Source organism: Amblyomma americanum, chromosome 5 (genome assembly GCF_052857255.1).
Source record: "Amblyomma americanum isolate KBUSLIRL-KWMA chromosome 5, ASM5285725v1, whole genome shotgun sequence".
Taxonomy (NCBI): Eukaryota; Metazoa; Arthropoda; class Arachnida; order Ixodida; family Ixodidae; genus Amblyomma; species Amblyomma americanum.
In genome coordinates this window covers 16,833,665-16,855,441 of record NC_135501.1, presented here as the reverse complement: position 1 = coordinate 16,855,441, position 21,777 = coordinate 16,833,665, and the positions used below count along the sequence as shown (strand labels likewise).

Here is a 21,777-nt window from a genome sequence, read left to right as displayed (position 1 = left end):
AACTGAAACCCGCGACCTTCGGGGGCAAGGTCGCTGGGGGGCACTGTGCTGAAGACCTCCCGTCGTCGCCGCTACAATCCGACAAAAACCGCCGACGCCATCACCAGAATTAAAAAACCGCGTTTCTTTAGAAATACCCGTTCTTATCGATGGTCGCAGAGTAAGCGCATTAGTTGATACCGGGGCCGATTATTCGATCTTAAGTGGACAACTGGCGACCATTCTGAAAAAAGTGATTACCCCTTGGCCTGGCGCACACCTTCGAACTGCCGGCGGTCATCTGGTTACGCCCAAGGGTATGTGCACTGCTCGTGTTCAGATCAGCAAGTCCACGTTCGTCGTCAGCTGCATCGTCCTGGGCGAGTGTTCTCGGGACCTAATCCTCGGCATCGACTTTCTGCGGGAGTATGGAGCAATTATCGATCTGCGGAACCGAATCATGTTTTCCACAGAGCAAGCCGCCGAACTCGACAACTCCTGCCAACGCAGTGCCGCACTTCGCGTTTTCGCCGACAGCGTCACACTTCCGCCCCGTAGCAGTGTTTTGATTGAAGTCGCCTGTGCTGAGTTGCACGACGCTGAAGCAGTCGCCGAGGCTAATCATTCGCTCCTCCTGACTCAAGGCATCTGCGCCGCTCGAAGCTTACTAACAATTCGCGCTGGCCGGTCTGCGATCCTTGTTACAAATTTTTCTCCAGAGCACCGGCACCTTTTCTCTGGAACTGCGATCGCTACCGCTGAAGCGGTTGTGGATGTTCCGGTCTGCTTTGCGTTCGCGGCAGCGGCCCCTGACGACCAATCATCGCGCGCCACTGACGACCAATCTGTTCCGAATGTCGACATCAACTGCAACCTCCCCGAAGGAAAGCGCCTGGCCTTAGAGCACTTGCTATTGGAGTATAAACAGTGTTTCGCTTCTTCGTCGAAAGTTCGTCAAACGCCCCAAACGCAACACCGGATCATTACGTATGACGACGCTCGCCCTATCCGCCAGCAGCCTTATCGTGTTTCCGCCAAAGAACGGGAAGTAATCCAAAAGCAAGTTCAGGAGATGATTGACGACGGTGTAGTTCAACCTTCCCAAAGCCCGTGGTCTTCGCCTGTTGTCCTTGTTAAAAAGAAGGATGGAACACTTCGATTCTGCGTGGACTACCGTAAATTAAACAATGTGACTAAAAAGGACGTCTACCCGTTGCCCCGCATTGATGACTCCCTGGACAGATTACGGCGTGCTAAGTACTTTTCATCCATTGACCTGAAGAGCGGTTATTGGCAAATTGAAGTGGACGAACGGGACCGCGAAAAAACTGCCTTCGTTACACCAGATGGCCTCTATGAATTCAAAGTGCTGCCTTTTGGCTTGTGCTCTGCGCCAGCGACGTTTCAACGGATGATGGACACTGTCCTCACCGGCCTCAAGTGGCAAAGTTGTCTTGTATACCTGGACGACGTTGTCGTTTTTTCAGAAACTTTTGAACAGCATCTCGTGCGCCTGCGAACTGTCCTCAGAGCCCTCCATTCCGCTGACCTTACGCTGAAGCCCCAGAAGTGCCACTTCGGTTACACAGAGCTCAGGTTCCTCGGTCACGTTGCGAGCGCCGACGGAGTTCGACCCGACCCCGATAAGACAGCCGCCGTCGCCAATTTTCCTACTCCGACTGACAAGAAAGCTGTCCAGCGTTTTCTGGGTCTCTGTGCATATTACCGACGGTTTATTGCGGACTTCGCAAAGATTGCAGAGCCGTTGACGCGCCTCACCAGGAGCAACACCTCCTTCGTTTGGACAATAGACCAAGAGACGGCTTTCTCTTCGCTCCGCAAACGCCTTCAGACATCTCCCGTTCTTGCACACTTCGACGAAGAGGCCGACACCGAGATCCACACCGACGCCAGCAATATCGGTCATGGAGCTGTCCTTGTCCAACACCAAGAGGGCATTGAGAGAGTTATAGCCTATGCTAGCCGTACTCTCTCCCGCGCCGAACGCAATTACTCTACGTCAGAGAAGGAATGCCTTGCTGTCGTATGGGCCACCATGAAATTTCGCCCTTACCTTTACGGCCGCGCATTCAAAGTCGTAACCGACCACCACTGCCTATGCTGGCTGGCTAATTTGCGAGACCCGTCTGGACGATTGGCCCGCTGGAGTTTACGGCTCCAAGAATTCGACATTACCATCGTATATAAGTCGGGCCGTAAACAAGAAGACGCCGACACGCTGTCGCGTGCACCACTCGACTCTTCCGGTCCCGAAATCGACGACGACAGCGGTTTCCTCGGTATACTTAATGCATCGGACATAATAGCCCGGCAGCGGGCTGACACGGACCTCCGACCGCTGATTGACAACCTTGAAGGTCACGCCGTGCCTCTACCACGACACTTCGCTCGACGTCTCGGCTCTTTCTGTTTGCGCGAAGGTATCTTATACAAGAAGAACTCGAGAGGCCAAGAAAGAGCTTACCTTCTGGTACTTCCGGCCGATCTTCGCGCCGACATTTTATTGGCATGCCACGACGAGCCCACTTCAGGCCATCTGGGTTTTTCCCGGACGCTCGCCAGGATACGCAACATGTACTACTGGCCCGGACTCTCGGACGATGTCCAAAGGTACGTAAAAAGCTGCCGTGAATGCCAGCGCCGGAAGACGCCACCGCTTAAGCCGGCGGGTTTTCTCAAGCCCGTTACTACACCCCGCTCTCCGTTCGATCAAATAGGAATGGACCTTCTCGGTCCTTTTCCGTTGTCACTCTCAGGAAACAAGTGGATCATAGTCGCTACTGACTATTTGACTCGCTACGCCGAGACCAAGGCGATACCCTGTGCCACAGCTTCAGAGGTCGCCGAATTTTTCATGCAAAACATCGTCTTGCGGCACGGAGCCCCTTCGTGCGTTATTACCGACAGAGGCACAGCGTTTACAGCGCAGCTAATCGACCATATATTTACGTTGAGCTGCACTAGCCATCGGAAGACCACAGCTTATCATCCGCAGAGCAATGGGCTAACCGAACGCTTAAACAAGACCATTGCGGACATGCTGTCAATGTACGTAGACGTTCAGCACAAAACTTGGGATGAGGTGCTACCGTACGTCACATTTGCGTACAACACGGCCCTCCAGGAGACTACACGCTTTACTCCCTTTCGTCTTGTATATGGACGTGAAGTCCAGAGCATGCTTGACGCGATGCTACCATGCCTCGATGACGACCAACTCGCACCCGATGTTCATGAAATTGCCCAACGCGCTGAAGAAGCCCGTCAGCTTGCCCGCGTACACATCGGCCAGCAGCAGGGCACTGATGCGCGCCGTTACAACCTTCGACACCGACAGGTCGACTACAATCCCGGTGAACAAGTTTGGGTGTGGACACCTGTCCGCCGCCAGGGCTTGTCCGAGAAACTACTCTGCCGGTACTATGGCCCCTATAAAGTGCTACGGCGTATCAGTGATGTTACCTATGAAGTGGTTCCCGACGGTGCCGCGCAACCGAGACGTCGACAGCCCAACAGCTCTGACATTGTGCACGTTGTGCGGCTTAAGCCGTACTATGCCCGATAACGGCATAGCGGCCCTCCGTTGTGACTCTGTGTGTGCTCCGTTTTCCTCGCGTTCTTCTCTGTTTCCCTTCTGAACCTTAGCGCGCCTACGCTGCTGGCGGCCCCACTGCGATGCCCTTCTTTTTCGGAGGGGGGAATAATGCCACCTAGTGTTGCCAGGTGGCGCAAGCTGTCCGCGAAGACGATGAGGTTGGGATCGGGCTATCGCGGATTGGCCGCCATTACCGTCTCCTCTTGCCGACTCCAGCTGTTGAAGCGTCTCTCCGTGAGAACTCCGTGACAATATTACACAAAACTTCGGCACTACGCAACGTAAAAGCCCGCCAAAATTCCTAGAGAAGAAACCTTCGGCACTAGTCAACGTAAGAGCCCGCTAAAACTCCTGCACAAAACTTCGGCACTACGCAACGTAAAAGCCCGCCAAAATTCCTACAGAAGAAACCTTCGGCACTAGTCAACGTAAGAGCCCGCTAAAAATCCTGCACAAAAACCTTCGGCACTGCGCAACGTAAAAGCCCGCCAAAATTCCTACACAAAAAACCTTCGGCACTACACAACGTAAAAGCCCACCAAAATTCCTACACAAAAACCTTCGGCACTACGCAACGTAAACGCCCGCCAAAAATCCTACACCAAAAACTTTCAGCAATACGCAAGGTAAAAGCCTTCCAAAATTTCTACGCAAAAACCTTCGGCACACACACTTCCGCTAGCTTTTCTACCCTTAACTCGGTTTAAAACTACTGCCCGAAAGCATGTACAAGCGCAAAAACCAAAAGGCACTTAGCTTCAGACGTAGTCGCTGGAGCTCCGAAAAAAAGCGTCCGCCTCCGACGGTGTCACGAGCAGTTTTTAACCCTGTCCAGCGCCACCTGCTGTCATCCTATCGCTACAAACTTCTCAATTTCATCCGCCCATCTAACTTTCTCCCGCCTTCTGCTATTCTTTCCTTCCCTTGCAATCCAGTCTGTTACGCTTAACGACAATTGCTTATCTTGCTTTCGCATTACATGTCCTGCCCGAGCCAATTTCTTGTTTTTGAATTCGACTACAATGCCATTAACCCTTGTTTGATCCCTAACCCACGCGGCCCACTTGCTGTGTCTTAGCGTTACACCTGTCCTTTTGTAAGTACCGTAAAGTTGTAAGCCAGTTCGTAAGACAACTAAAACCACAGCAGACACAGGACTGTGTTGTCGCCTGCCTCTGTCCTTTGTTTGCAGCCGTTTTAGTAGTTGTATCCTTTTTCACTCCGTTGCGTTGTCCTTAACTTAAGCTGTACCCTCTTCGTTAGCCTCCACGTCTCTGCTCCACAGGCGAGCGCCGGTAAAATACAGTTTCTATATACTTTGCCCTTGAGGGATATTGGTAAACTGCCATTCATGATCTGAGTGACCCTGCCAAGTGCGCTCCATTCCATTCTAAATGTTCCAGTTGTTTCACTCCCGTGATCCGGATCTACGGTCACAACGTGCCCCTCAGTAGACGTATTCCCTTACCACTCCAGCACTTTGCTACCAACTGCTGCTGCTTTCCGAGACAGCAAAATAATTTTACATGCATATTACTGCTCTGCCTGTCTAACTCACTGGCCATGTTTTGCAGTCCATCTCATGAGTGACTTAGCAAGGCAATGTCATCAGCGAATGGCAGGTTACTGTGATATTCTCCAATAACACCTAATTCCAACTGTTCCCAATCCAGGTTTCTGAATACCTGCGGCAAACAAGCGGGGAATACAATTGGTGACATAGTGCGTTCCTGTCTCACACCTTTCCCTGATGAAATTTTATTGCTGACGTTATGTAGGACTGCGGTAGCTGTGCACCCGCAATAGATGTCTTTCTTTATAACGATCTTCTACACCGTGATTCCGTAATGCCTAAATGATTGCTGAAGTTTCGGCTGAGTCAAACGCTTTCTCGTAATCTACAAAGGCTATGTAGAGGTGTTGCTTATGCTCTGCGCATTTGTCGATCACCTGAATGGCAGTGTGAATACTATCGCGTAGTGGTGGCGGCAGTCGAAGTAGTGACGAAAACAGCCAGAAGTTCTTTTGAAAGAAAACTGTTCATTGGGCTTACTTACCTACGGCTAGAATAGACTGAATGACTCGGGGGCGGTGGAAGCAACAAGCGTGCTCGCCGATCGTCGAACAGAATGCCCGCCCCTCTCGGCCATGCTCAATTTAAAGCTGATAGAGAACTTTCAAGATGCGACGTGCAAAGCTACTGCAACGTTCTGGAACAACGTAGAACAGGCTCCGCCTGGATGCAATCAATCGAGATAAATCTGGTAAAATCAATGGAGATAAATCTCAGAACGTAGTTTATCGCACAGATCGGACAGTGCGGACTCAAGCGCAGCCACACGAGATTTAATACCTTCGAAATAATCACATACAGATGTCTGATATGTTTTTATGTCTGCAACATCACGCGCAAAACTTTTCTGAGCTTATAGTAGTTAGAGCATATTTGAGCAATTCTACGGCTCACGGAAGTATCAGCTGTAAGAGCGGCTGTCTGAGAGTGCGTCTGAGTGCACAACGACAGACAACCCGGGCTCTGTTGATTTTTGAACGATGGCCTATGTGCAGAAACTTTCTTGGGTGGACCGGGGTTTAGTTCCACATCACCGCTTAGAATAAGCCGACTTAAGCAATACGCCATGCGCGATGAACCAAAACCGCAATATCGGGGCATAAGAGCAACAAAAAAACCAACCATCTGATCTTATACAGCGAGCACCTTTGCGGTAATATACCTACACAAAGAACAATGGGCAGGTAAGCATCCTGCCGGTACTGCTGCTCTCAAGCCGAATGAAGAAGAGTTCCGGGAACAGCGCTTCTCTACCCTTGGTAGATGACGTCACAGAGCAGGCGCAATCGGTGATTCGTTGATCCAGTAACACGTTGGCATATTCATAAGTATGGTGGTCAGAAGCATGCAATGGGATGACAGGCGCACTGTCCAGCAAACAAAGGGTGATAGGGCAGTCCAGGCACACACTGTCCATGGAATGCACGTGGCGACCTTATAGACTGACGTCAGGTGGCCATAAATAAAAGTTGTAACCAGGTGGAGCAGCACAGCACACAGCCGGTAAAGCCAGGCAGCAGCCGAGAAACTGCATAAAGAAGAATGAACAGGTAATTATCCTGCCGGTACTGCTGCTCTCAAGCCCACTCGATGGAGTGTCGCCTTCAATCTTCGGTAGTAGTGCAGGTTCACGGTGCAGCACGTCCACCAGTTGTCACGTAGAGGTGACGGCAGTAGGAGTAAGGAAGACAGTCCAAAGCTCTTCTAAAAGAAAAACTGTTTATTGGGGCTGACATGCGGCCAGAATGGACTGAATGACCCCGTGGGGGCGAATTCAACAAAAAAATTTATTCAAAGCTCAAAATACACAAGCAACTCAGGTAGAAGAGAAAGCAAACTTGTCCCTTGAAACAAGCCTTGCAATTACAATGCTCATGGTACAAGAGGGGACCCGTTCTACAGAGCATTTAGAAACCCAGCAAAAGTCAAGTTCAAACAGCGAGTTATAGATCCCAACGTCTTGATCGAGTGACTGGGACGTGTACACATTTATACTCAACTAGAGCACCTTTTAGTCCTGAGTGTTACAAATTCACGCAAACACAAAAATAGGGAGCCGTCAACACATATACGACCGCAGCAGGGATATTGCGGAACAGACAATTTGCTATAATAAAAAAAAATTGTATGAGACATTTGGTCATCAAAGCCTGTGGTGTTCTATAACACATAGGTACCACAACAAAAGTAAGCCCCATGAAGGTGTTTTAAACAAACTATGCCTATATCTCGGACATGAATAAATATTCGAAACACAACACCCCTTTAAGGCTACCACTTGATGCTTATGCTTCGCCTTGCTATAGCAACACTCCATATACCAAAAAAGTTACTGACACACCTCTTGAGATCACATAAACGTAAACAAACAAAGCAAAAGTACTGTCTTATGTGGTGAAATTTTAGTACTGAATCAAAAATTTGGTACCTTGTCTTCCTCAGCCCGGCACAGACTTGAGACTCGTTGCTACTTTTGCATCTGCATTCAGTGAAAAGACTTGTTCCTACATCAGTTATTAAAATATTTAGGTATGTCCTTAGACATCAGCTAGTCGCTACTCCCCTGAGCTTTTGCAGGAAGTGAATCAGTTCTTGTTTTAAGATGTTCCAAACCAGGAACATTAGGCACTTTTGATGATCCAATTTATGCAGTTTCAGAATACGAAATTAAATAAGTAAACTTATCTAATCATTGCAGTAGCCACTGAAGTAATGACAACACCAACAGACACTAAGAAATTGGGTGGCCACACGTATCTATTTATCGATAACTTTTTAGCCTAGCGATCGCGTCGATTGTCATGTCGAACCATCTGAGACAAAAATTTGATGAATTGGAAAAGATACTCTTATATAAATATTGAACGTAATGGTCCTTTATTCTGATATGTAGCAAAATCTGCATTTTCAATTGTTTCCATCAATCGCACCGAACAATTAATATTCATCGAAAACCAATGCGAAACGCTTTTCAGGATAACAAAAACGTTAATACAACAAAAAAGATCTGTGGATATATTGATTGTAATAGTGAAATCTCAGATTATATGAAACAACTGCGTTCTTAAAAGGTTTCCCGTTAACAAATGCTTTTGTCCAGAATTGTTGGATATGATTCACTTAACAGCAGAAAAGGAAACCTGGATGAATATTTGCTTGTAGTTCCCCTCCCAAGCGGCAATGCGTAACGACAGCTTTACGACATTCTATCCCCCGCTCTCCAAACTGCGCGCGTTCCAAAGCTCACCTAGAATACGTGAACGCGAGGGGCACATGCTAGAAAGTGCCAGCCGCTCTTTTCACATGTCGCATAAGGCTCAGGCCCCCATGTGAAATTTCCTTTCCCCAGAAGGTGAACTGAGGAGTTTTTGCTTACAACCTAGTACGATGCCATTTAAACCCGAAGATAGTCGCTCTTAGCGCAACGCCGTGAAGGCTAAAACGCGCATAAAACAATAGTACGAGAGTCTAAGCTGAAAGCACTGGAAATATCAATAACTACAGCACAGCTACAATAGTCCTTCGCAAAGTCAGCAATATAATTCCAATAAAGAAAGGTACCAGGCAGGGAGACACGACCTCGCCACTGCTATTCATCGTTTGTTTCAGAAGGCGTTCCGAGGCCTGAATTGGGAGCAATTGGGGATAAGAGTTAATGGAGAATACCTAAGTAATCTGCGGTTCGCTCATGACATTGTTTTACTAAGTTATTCCGTAGATGAACTGAAAAGCTTGATTAATAAGTTTGGCAGGCACAGCAGAACCGCGCGGGTCTAAAGATTAACAAGCAGAAAACCAAAGTAATGTTCAGCAGTCTATCAAGGCAGCAGCGGTTCACAATGGCTAGCGAGGTGATGGAAGTGGCAAAGGAATACGTCTATTTAGGGCAGGTAGTGACCGCTGATCCGGATAATGAGAGGGAAGTAACTAGAACGGGTCCAACATTCTCTGACAAGCATCTTGAAAACTGTAACATTATAAAATGCTGTTATGGAAATATTGAAGGTAATGGTCAATTCTTCTGGCGAAAACTTCATGATGCCACTCCCGGGGTTAAACTAATAGCTTACAAGATGACTGTGCTCCCAGTGCTGACTAACGCTAGTCATGTTTGGGAGCCGTACCCTCAACAAAACATTTCAAAATGTGAACTGCTACAAAACAAAATTATAAGATTTATCCTCAAATCGTAGTCAGTCAGTGTCTGAACTTAAAAACGGGACCGGGCGGACAACTGTGAAGCAGAAAATGCAGTTTAACTGGCTCATAATTTTTTTTTTCATGTGCTGAGAGTTGACTATAAGGTCAATCTACACCGGTACATAAAACCACTGAATACTTCTGGCAGCATAACAAAAGATTACAAGCATATCGCACCACTGGATTTTGGAACAGATTCTTTCAAATACTCTGTTCTGGATAGCGTTATTGACGAATTGAATAAATTACCAAAAGATGTTCAATGTTCGGATTTAAAAGCTTTTGAAAACGCCCTCGCGAAATATTTGTGACTGGTTTGTTTTAATTCTTCCTACAATTTAATGTCTGCTGTTTGCGCCTGCTTGGGACACTGAATTGTTTCAAATTGCTTGAAGTATTATTCATATGCCTCCAAAGGCGGTGATCTGCTTATGTATTGCATCTTGCTCTTAGTTATTTATTTCTGCTCCTTTCTGGCTTTCGCTTGTGAATGGTTTTAAGACAGCAATTTTGACCAGTTTCTGCATGTTGTGCTTTTTACCCTAAATGCTATGTACTGAATTTTCGCATGTCTCATTGTTCATTGCAGCTTAGTATTGTGTTTGATATTGTTCAACAGTCGCAACTCTTGTCTTGGCATAGGCTGAGAGCATGGTTAAATAAACAAGTAAATATTCCGTTTAAAGTGTTTCCATCGATCGCATCGAGCAGTTAAGGCGGCCTTAGAAAACCAATAGTAAACGTTTTTGATGATAGCAAAAAAAATTATTGGAAAAAGAATGTGACTACCGTAAGGTGATCTGCGGATATATTGATTGTCACAGTTAAATCTTATATGTAAAAATTACGTTCATAAAGGGCTTCCGGCTCAAAACTTAGTTTCTACAGAATTGTTGGGCATGTAAGAGTTGGGTGGAGCGCATCTAGCAGGTGTTCTCAGATCATGAACGGCAGTTTACCAATATCCCCCAAGAGAAAAGTATGCAACAGCTATATATTTCCCCTAGTAAGCTATGGGCCAGAAACATGGAGGCTCAGCTTCAGGTAGGAACAACGCAGGGATCTACGGGAAGAAAAATGATAGGTGTAATGTTTAGAGACCGTAAGCAGGCAGAATGGGTCAGGGAACCAACGCGGCTTAACGTCATCCTTGTCGAAATCAAGAGCGAAAAATGGGCTCAGATAGGGCACGCAATGCAAAGGCAAGATAACCGCTAGTCCTAAAGGGCAACAGAGTGGATCCCAAGAGAACGCAAGTGTAGCAACGCAGGGCAGAAAGTTGGGTGCGCGAATGAGATACAATGTGAAATCGCTTCCATCGCCATGATTCCCTGCGTGAGTTAATGAGGATCAATGACATCCATTTCTTAGTGTCAATGACAAACCTATCATGGTTAATTCCTCATAACTCTATTACAGTCAGTTCCTTCTTAACCCTTCAACATACTTGCAGCCTTCATCATCTAGAGTCGCAAGTCATTACGATGCGCATAAACTGACTATGCTAATCGCCCGCGCAAACATCTTCAAATGTACTTTCTTTTCTAGGATTGTATATGGTTGCAGTAATGTTATGTGTTTGCATCTTACGTGTTTGCATCCGAAAATGCTCGTTCGGCAAAATGAACGAGCTTTCGACTTCAAAAATTTTTTCTCATTTGTAAATTTGTTTTTTTTTTGTATTTTCTACTTTTCGTGCTTTTTTCATCCCGTGTACCGTGTACATTTGCTATTGCGTAATGATGGTCCCTGTATGACTCCAACTCATGCTTGCTCCTTTGTGCTCCAGTATCGTACAAAAGAAAATTTGTGGAGATACGGGGGCCGTAGCTGGCCAAGTACAGGGTTAATGGGAGAGGCATGGGAGACGCATTTGCGCAACAGCGGGAGTAGTCAGGCTGATGATGATCATGGTAAGGAGACTGCATTTCTGTAATTTAGAACAATTACTGAAATAACTAGCGAAAAAGTCCCCAGGAAGAACCATACACAACAACAATCTAGCTTTTGAAGCAGTACATCATGTTCCACTGAGTCGAAGATTTCAAATTAAGATGGAGTCCAAGGTTTTAAATTTTAATTAAAGTTTTTTTTCTACGTGTTGAAGAAGTTCTGCCTTATTTCAAAAGGGGCAGATTCTCTTCTGTAATATTTTTTGGAGGGCATAATCTTCTTTTATGCAATTTCATGTTCTGCGAGATACAGCTATAATTGGTTATTTATAACATGTTCTTTCACCTTCACAAAAGTGGAATGAATGAAATCGGCCTATTTATGGAAAGCAGCTACATTATCGCGCCAGCTGTAAAGTAATTCGCGGTAAGTTTATTTCCCAAATCGACACCGCAGTATTCGTTATTAGCAAAAAAGATTGAGAGTTGAACAGTAGCAGATATTTTTTTCCATACTATCGTTTGGCCTCGACTCTACTCCGTAAAAAGTATATACCGTAGACGCATTTAGGTAGTATTGTTATGTAGTCTTTGTTATGTGCACCGCCAACTTAATCCCAATTGTCTTGCATTCTCACAAGACCTCTGCATATTTCGTTTTGTTATTATAGTATGAGAATGAACGTCTTGTTAGCGTGCGATGATACCTTAGAGTTCCATGGCTTTATCGATTTTTAAGTTTTGCTATAGCGCGCCGCTTAAAGCTGTGATTATAAAGTGACTAAACAGTTGTTTCATAATGTTCAATCTGCGTTCATAGCTTGACACCTGAAATGGCCAAAGTCACATCGCATTCATCAGACAAGGTCTTCTCTTGATCTTTTCGTCCTCGGTGCTCACGGTGGTGCCGAATGTGGTTATGAATGAGCATGTAATCACTGACACATATCGTTAAAACACCAGAAATGACAACAGAACAAGCAATGTTACTTACATACGTAACAAGTGCTACAGAAAGGTCAGTTAGCCTAGTCGGAGAGTTGTCGAAACCATAAATAACAAAGAGGTGTGTGTTTGCTTGCTAGATATTCCATAAGAAAGTTTTAAGCGTGATCTTCTTTTAGGTCCCCTTATTGGACTGCAGCGGTGACATTGGCGCCAATAAAGAGCGGCACAAGCGTAAAAAACAGCGTCTTTCTAGTTTCGTCTTGGACGAAGCCAGCGCGTGGAGAAAAGCAGCCTATGCGTTGTACTCCTGTCCGAGCGCTCACAAGCCCTCCTCGCGTCGTAAGAGCCTAGCGAGAGCGATGCGCGTATTGCACGATACGCGCGCCCACGGCAACTCGTCCCGTTTAGAGGCGCAGGCATTGAGGTACCCTAATTTTTGCGGCGCCATGGTGCCATACGTCAGAGTATTTCACGCTCTACCGTAATGTGCATGAAGAGTGAAGTGAGGCGCGAACAACTTCAACGACAATAAGTTACGCTGAAAAAAGGGAAGTTGAAGTAGTTAAAATATCTACTAGAAACACGAAAAAAGCCATAAACGTGAAGGAAAACTCGGAGTACAGACATTAAATCTGGAACGAAGCAGTCTGTAAAGCCGCGTAGAAGGCAACGAAGAGCATGGACAAATAATTATCTCCAAGTTCTTGACCATTCTGTTTTCTATACTGGTTCTTTAAGCATGGGAAAACAACCAGCTAAGCAGCAGGTATTATCTTCTTTTGCTAGACGACAAATGAATATCGACGGTGAACTGCCGAGCTTGCGAAACTATAAGATAAAGGGAAGACTTTGCTGCTTGTTGGTTCCCACTTTATTCAGGGCCCCTGTAAGCAGCTGGGCTCTTCGTGCCAAACCGGCACTAACGACTGCGACTAATGCTGATTACAGTGTTTTCCGTTTTCTGTAAAATACGCAGGAAGAGGTCCAGCATCTCGTAGCCAAGATTGCCGAGCACGGAGGAGTGCCAGTGGTAGCTCGCGACTTGCTGATGTCTAGCGTGCTCAACAACCTGCTCTTCTACACCACAGGGAGTCGCTACGACTTGGACGATCCGAGGCGAGAGCAGCTGGATAGGATTATTACAGGCTTCTTCCACGCAAGCGTGGATTTCTCCATCGAATACCTGCCCGCTTGGATGAGGAGGCTCTCGCACCGTCTCTTCTCGACGGCGCGGTGCACAGCACTTTCACGGCGCATTGAGGAGCTGACCAAGCACATGAGGTGGGTAGGCGGGTGCATAATAGCCAACGAGCTTAATTGGGCTAGTAGGTTAGTTGGGGTTTGATCCATCATCAGTTGCACAGAAAGAAAATTCCACAGGGGAGGAACACACGATACACGCTCGACTTGCAACTGACCTTCGAATAACACAGCGCTAAGACCAGCACGGACAAGTAAGGAGACACCATAAAGCGCTGACTTCAACAAAACTTTATTTCTGCGCGCAATGTATACAGATACCGTACCGCATGCATGCAAAGAAACGAAAGAAAAAAATGAAGATGTCACGCCTTATCTGGCACCGCCATCGCATTGCACCAGTACCCGCTCTCTCACGAACGAGCAAGCAAAACACAGGCTAAAAGAACTACAACGCACGAATTCAAGAGGCATAAAATTAAAACAGATGCTTGGGCAAGTTGGTACGACATATTCCTTAAAAACAGCGCGAACTGTTCGCAGTCGCGGCAGTGTATGCCGAGGTGGCGAGATGCCCCGCTGACACTGTTTTGTTCCATAAGCCTCTCGTTCAGACACCTGCCCGTTTGGCCAATGTATGTAAGGCCACAGGGCAATGGTATTTAATAGGACACATTTTTCTGCGCACCCTACATACGACTTGCAGTGTCTAACAGTGCAGTTATTGTTTGCAACATCGGTGGAATTCACCATCATGCGCTGCTTTGAAAGTTTGATGCCGAAATCACCACACGCAAATCTGCTTTCTTGCCTATTTTGTTTTTTTTTGTGGCTGTGAGCGATGACATGCATGTATGGAATCATTCCCACTTTCTTCACCTTATCTGTGTCAGCCCCAGCTTTGTTTGAATCGTGCTAATTGCTGTCTCTGAGCATGCCCCCAGCCACAGACAACAAGAGAGTACTCGGATAACCGGAACCTTTCAAACGGGTCATCTGGCTATAGAAGGCTGATTACCCTCGATGCTCACAGGATTTCGCAAGGGCGGTACAAAAACAAGATTTCACGAAAGCCCGTTCCACTAGTTTCACCCAAAAGGGAGTACGGGCTTTTTCCATCGCGGTTCGTAAGCTCAACACACGTGGTCAGCAGAAAAGTAAATACACTTGATCTGTCAGATCACACTGACATGCTCAGCATATTGTCAGAGTTTTCGGGATGTCTTGAACCGCTAACTTTGACGCATGAAGTTGCCTTAAACATCTTCATAAGATTTCTTGACCTAGGTATCTACTTTTCTTCAATACGTATACGCAGCGCGCAACAATAGAGTTTTGTTGAAGTCAGCGCTTTATGGTGTTTCCATACTTGCCCGTGTTTGTCTTTGCACTGTGTTATTGTAAGCATGATTTACCAACATGCCCAGCAAGTGGGGTCGACCTTCGAATGCGGAATTGAACTGCCCTCCCATGACCGCACTATAGAGCATTTGTCAATAACATTTAACACTATATATGTATTGCACCGATACTCCTATGTCAAGAAATTCGTCCTCGTAAAACCGAGCTGTCCAACACCTGTAGCACCTACTGGAGCCATCAATGAAGCAATGAGGAAATTAAATTGTTCGAATTCCCGCCAAAACAGCTGCCGAATGGCGGCACTGCGCAACACGGCTTTTTACTCTTTTTTGGCATCCGCGGGAGAAACAATTGTTTTCTACGCAATTTCAGAACACAAGTTTGGTTAAAAAAATATTAAAGCGAACACTCACCGTGCAATATATGAAGTGCGTATGCACTTAGTGAATGAAAAAAAAAAAATCCGGGTCAAGTCCGATGGTCGGCACTGCGCTGAGCAAATCCAGTAAGTGGTATTGAAAAAAAAAATTAACACGTTTCAGATTCGTAACCCTACCTGCTTATTCTTAACAAAGAACAGAAAACTGAACCCAAATGTATCTCGAGACACACGAGGCTTAAATGGCTAGCAGCAAGCAGCTGTTGGTTGTGGCTCTGCGCCTATAAATAACCGACAGATGTGCTACCGCGACACTCCTCTTTGATAAGGGCTTATATAGCGCGGCGCCGAGCGTAGCCGGCGCACTTCTCCCCAGCTTATCACAGACGGCGGCCCAGCTGTGCTGGTGCTCGCCAGTCACCTTGTCCATGGAATAAAGAAATTCCTTCTGAGTACTCTCCCTGCAACTGCCTGGTTCCTGCATGCCTGGAAGAACACCACATAATGGCGACGAGGATCAAAGCATTGACAGTGGCACCCTGCAGCAAAGTTGGCATTTTTGTTTTTCACTTCGGAACCGACAATACTGCGAGATGGCCTCGCAGCTGGGACAGATGGAATCTTCCGAGGACTCGACCAGTCACTGGACGTCTCACTACGAGCGACTCTCATCGTACCTGAGGGCAAACAAGGTTCCAGGCGACTTTCAAGTCGACGTTTTCGTGAGTCTCATCGGTCTGAAAACCTACCAACTGTTCAATTCTTTGACTGCTCCCGATACGCCTGCTTCGAAGTCGTTAAGCGCGTTAAGGGAAGTTTTGAGCAAACACCTGTCACCTAAGCTATTCGTTATTGCTGAGAAAGCCAAGTTTTACCGCGCCGTGCAGGGCGAAACGCAGACGATAGCTCAGTTTGTAGGAGAGATACGGAGGCTGGCTCAAATCTGCGATTTCGGTTCTTTTCTCGACGATGCGCTTCGCGACAACTTTGTGTGTGGCATGCGGTGAATGGACATTCAAAGACAGCTGTTCGCCGAGGACAAGCACTTAACTTTCTAGAAGGCAGTTGACCGTGCTCTGGCGTCCGAGGCCGCAATGAACAATGCAGTGACAGCCCATGATTTATCAGATAGCGGTGACCTAGTTCACCGAATGCAGAGCGGAAAGAAGAAAATGTACGCAAGCAAACGTGGCAAATCCCAGCAGGGCTATCGCGGTGGTTCTTTCAAGCACGGTGCGCAAGCATGTCCGCAAATACGAGCTTCTTGCTTCGCATGTAACCGGCAAGGGCACATACGCACGATGTGCAGAGCAAAAGTGGAACCGAAAAACGAGAAGCAGAGCATGCGCACGCTTGAGTGCAACACCCAGAACGACCTGACTAAGCTCAACAGTGTCGACGTGTCACGAACGGCACCCATAATGGTAGGCGTAAATGTAGAAGGAACTGCCGTACACATGGAGCTCAACACTGGAGCAGCAGTATCGGTCATATCGCACCATCAGGCTAAAGTGTACTTTCCTCGTGTTCGTTTGCAAGCAACAAAGATGCAACTGAATACGTACACAGGGGAAACCGTAAAGCCTGTAGGAGTATGGATGTGCTGGTCCGCCACAACAACCAAGAGGCATGATTGCCACTTTACATTCTTCCGCAAGGCGGCGCACAGCTCTTAGGTCGCAACTGGCTACAGCATATCAGGCTAGACGGGTAGGATTTGAGGTCTTCGCAAGGTGTCCGCTGCGTCAGGCAGTCCACACACAACACTAGAAAAGCTGGTACGGAAAAACTAAGACCTGTTTAAGGATGAGTTAGGGATCATACAAAGAGAGCAGGCAAGCCTCCAGTTTAAGGATGACCAAGTGCCCCGCTTTATAAAAGCATGCAGTGTGCAACGTGGAAACTCGGGCTTTTTGGTTCATATTTCGTGGCAATAGCGCAAACAGAAGAGGGGACCAAGATGAGTAGACACACACAGCGCTGACTTCCAACAAGTTTATTGGGGAAAAACACATCAATTTATACACGCACTTATTGCCGTGTCATCACAATGCATGCGCAAAACTCAGTGTGAACGTAGGTAGGCCAGTTCTTTTTTCGGTAGTTTGACTGAAGGAGTGCTAACACAAGAACTTCCTAAGCTATCTTTTCTGCTTCTATAATCTCACGAGTGCGCTTGTCCTTACTTTTTCCTACTAAAAAACACTTGTCTAGTAACGGCCTGCACTTGTCACATGCGTTGCAATGTTTGATTAGCTTTCCGTCATTTTCGTTTTTGTTGCGTACATTGCGATTATGCTCACGGAGGCGGTCGTTGAGGCAGCGACCCGTTTGACCTACATGATGGCGCCTACAAGAGAGTGGAATCTGGTACACTAAAACAACCTTGCATTCAACAAATGGAATTTGATGTTTCTTCGCGCATTTATTGGACACAGGACGAGCACATTTGTGAACCTTGCATAGGCTGTTTAGCTTTTCAGGGGCAGAGAAAACAACTGACACATCGATACGATTAGCAATGCGCTTAAGATTGTGAGAGATGGTATGCAAGTATGGAATAACGGACATTTGTTTTCTCTGTCTCTCCAAGGGCACATGCGCACCAGGTTGCAGCTCAGTGTTCAGCCTTCTGAGCAAACATTCCGCTACTGAAATCTGAAGAAGACCAGGATAGCCAGCATGCGATAGCCTACTGCACTGTTGTTGCAAACTTACATACATCAAATGCGGACAGGATTTTCGGAGGGCATTTTGAAAGCGCAGGTTCGCTATCACTCTTTTTAACAGATTAGAGTGGGCAGATTTGAAGGGCAGGAGAGGCTTGCTATTGCGGGGTTCATAAGCCCAGCAGGTATGACCAGGGTGAAAGATGGTGCTAATGTCAAGGAATCTTAGCTTGTCATTAGAGGGCAGTTCAAAAGTTAGAACAAGCGGTTTAAAACTTTGTCTGAGCATAGTTAGAATGTTAAGGGCCTTGGATTCAGTGACCATGACAGTGACCATGACTCCTTTGAATCCAAGGCCCTTAACATTCTAACTATGCTCAGACAAAGTATTAAACCGCTTGTTCTAACTTTTGAACTGCCCTCTAATGACAAGCTAAGATTCCTTGACATTAGCATCATCTTTCACCCTGGTCATACCTGCTGGGCTTATGAACCCCTCAATAGCAAGCCTCTCCTGCCCTTCAAATCTGCCCACACTCTAAACTGGTAAAAGGAGCGATAGCGAACCTGTGCTTTCAAAATGCCCTCCGAAAATCCTGTCCGCATTTGATGTATATAAGTTTGCAACAACAGTGCAGTAGGCTTCGCATGCTGGCTATCCTGGTCTTATTCAGATTTCAGTAGCGGAAAGTTTGCTCAGAAAGCTGAACACTGAGCTGCAACCTAATGCGCATGTGCCCTTGGAGAGACAGAGAAAAACGATGTCCGTTATTCCATACTTGCATACCATCTCTCACAATCTTAAGCGCAATGCTAATCGTATCGATGTGTCAGTTGTTTTTTCTGCCCCTGAAAAGCTAAACAGCCTATGCAAGGTTAACAAATGTGCTCGTCCTGTGTCCAATCAATGCGCGAAGAAGCATCAAATTCCATTTGTTGAATGCAAGGTTGGGGTAGTGTACCAGATTCCACTCTCTTGTCGGCGTCAATATGTAGATCAAACTGGTCGCTGCCTCAACGACCGCCTCCGTGAGCATAATCGCAATGTACGCAACAAAAACGAAAATGACGGAGAGCTAGTCAAACATTGCAACGGATGTGATAAGTGTACGCCGTTACTAGACAAGTGCTTTTTAGTAGGAAAAAGTAAGGACAAGCGCACTCGTGAGATTATAGAAGCAGAAAAGATAGCTAGATTAGGATGTTCTTGTGTTAGCACTCCTTCAGTCAAACTATCGAAAAAGAACAGGCCTACCTACGTTCACACTGTTTTGCGCATGCATTGTGATGACACGGCAATAAGTGCATGTATAAATTGATGTGTACTTCCCCAATAAACTTGTTGGAAGTCAGCGCTGTGTGTCTATTCGTCTTGGTTCCTTGTCCTGTTTGCTCTATTGCCACGAAATATGAACCAACAAGCCCGAATTTCCACGTTTCTCAAGCATATTTCTAGTTCAACGGGCCCTTGTCAACTTGCTTCCCTGGATCCTTCTATGACTGTCACGTTTATTGTCGTGGCCACATGCCGTGCAAGGACCCTTTCGTTCTGCATTCGGAATCACATCTTTCCGGAAGACGTCAAGAGGCTTTTTGGTGGCTTCCTTCCCTCAGCTGGTCACATAGCAAGAGTGTGCAAGATCATGAAAGCTGAGTACAACAGACAAGCCAGGCTCTACAGACAACTCTTGGCTGCTCAGCTGTTCGACCATCATGCCGCCTCGGAAGCTCCTCGCCGACTTCAGCACTTCCTCCGCATCGCTGCTCGCACCACCGAGTTCATCTGGAGCATGCAGCTGAACCAGCTTCGGAATGCAGTCGAGCTGCAGCAGCAGTCAGCTAAAAACCAAATTCACGCCTTAGAACCGCTGGACCTACCTCCCGTTGTCTCTCGTGTCTTCTCCCTGGGGCCCAAGTTCGCAGTTCAGCCTCAGCGGTCGCCACCGGAACTCCTCTCGTTAGTGCACAACATATCTCGGAATGCACCCCCCAGTGAGCATGATCAATGCATCTCGGAAGGCGTTGACGTTCTTTCCAGCTCCAATTCTTCCCCATCCAGACAACCGGTCAAGCAGGTTCGAACCTTCCTCATAGAGAGTGGCCTCACGGTGATTCCCGCCGATAAAGAAGGTTGATTTGCAATTTTATCCTCAGAACTCTTTAAGTCAAAAGCTGATAGTGCTGTGTCTTCCATGTTCGCTTGTCATGAGGGCAATAAAGTAGCTAAAGTTAAAAGGCAGGCGTTACAATTGTGTAACAAGTTCAGCTTGTGTAGCCTCTCTAAGAGCATTTGAGATGCAAAACAAGACCTCCATGTTTTTTTCAGTGTAAAAACTCATAAGCCTGAGAGGCTTTTTAGACCAATCGTGTCTGAACAAGGCTCGTGGCAAAGACAGGTGTCTCGTTTCTTGCAATGTAAGCTCAGCCTGCTAATAACAGAGGATCCGTTTTTAGCAAAAAATTCTAGCGAAGGTCTTGATTTTATGCAGTCGGGTAAATGTGATAACCTTCGCGCTTTTTCTGTCGACATCAAAGACCTGTACTATTCACTGCCTCATGATAAGTTACTAAAATGTGTTGAAGAGAGTATTGACCAGCTTAGAATCGTTGCGATTCAAAACTCAGCAGGTATTAGCGCTAGCAGCTTTTTAGAACATTTATACTTTTATCTGAGGTCCACCTTTATCCTGTGGAATGATAAGCCCCATCTTCAAAAAGAAGGAATTTGTATTGGCTCCTGTATAGCCTTGATTTTAAGTGACCTCTTTTTAGCCGAACTTGACAAAGCCATCAAAGACAGATTAGACAATATGCAGGTTGCCAAAGTTTTTAGATACGTTAAAGATTTCTTGAATTTTATTGACAGTGACTATGCCTCCTTTGAATCCAAGGCCCTTAACATTCTAACTATGCTCAGACAAAGTATTAAACCGCTTGTTCTAACTTTTGAACTGCCCTCTAATGACAAGCTAAGATTCCTTGACATTAGCATCATCTTTCACCCTGGTCATACCTGCTGGGCTTATGAACCCCGCAATAGCAAGCCTCTCCTGCCCTTCAAATCTGCCCACACTCTAAACTGGTAAACGGAGCGATAGCGAACCTGTGCTTTCAAAATGCCCTCCGGAAATCCTGTCCGCATTTGATGTATATAAGTTTGCTACAACAGTGCAGTAGGCTATCGCATGCTGGCTATCCTGGTCTTTTTCAGATTTCAGTAGCGGAAAGTTTGCTCAGGAAGCTGAACACTGAGCTGCAACCTGGTGCGCATGTGCCCTTGGAGAGACAGAGAAAAACGATGTCCGTTATTCCATACTTGCATACCATCTCTCACAATCTTAAGCGCATTCCTAATCGTATCGATGTGTCAGTTGTTTTTTCTGCCCCTGAAAAGCTAAACAGCCTATGCAAGGTTAACAAATGTGCTCGTCCTGTGTCCAATCAATGCGCGAAGAAGCATCAAATTCCATTTGTTGAATGCAAGGTTGGGGTAGTGTACCAGATTCCACTCTCTTGTGGGCGCCAATATGTAGGTCAAACTGGTCGCTGCCTCAACGACCACCTCCGTGAGCATAATTGCAATGTACGCAACAAAAACGAAAATGACGGAGAGCTAGTGAAACATTGCAACGCATGTGATAAGTGCAGGCCGTTACTAGACAAGTGTTTTTTAGTAGGAAAAAGTAAGGACAAGCGCACTCGTGAGATTATAGAAGCAGAAAAGATAGCTAGGTTAAGAAGTTCTTGTGTTAGCACTCCTTCAGACAAATTAACGAAAAAAGAGCTGGCCTACCTACGTTCACACTGAGTTTTGCGCATGCATTGTGATGACACGGCAATAAGTGCTTGTATAAATTGACGTGTTTTTCCCAATAAAGTTGTTGGAAGTCAGCGCTGTGTGTGTCTACTCGTCTTGGTCCCTTGTCCTGTTTGCGCTATTGCCACGAAACATGCAGTGT

The 21,777-nt window shown here is 46.4% G+C and overlaps 1 protein-coding gene across 1 annotated transcript in view; it reads left to right on the top strand.

Annotated features, from left to right (window-relative positions):
* Nucleotides 1-21,777, top strand: part of LOC144133721 (cytochrome P450 2J4-like) — a 443,483-nt gene that overhangs the window by 93,229 nt on the left and 328,477 nt on the right. The window contains exon 4 of the mRNA XM_077666855.1: nucleotides 13,185-13,489. Within this exon, the coding sequence (XP_077522981.1) occupies nucleotides 13,185-13,489 (305 nt within the window). The remainder of the gene's footprint in view (nucleotides 1-13,184; nucleotides 13,490-21,777) is intronic.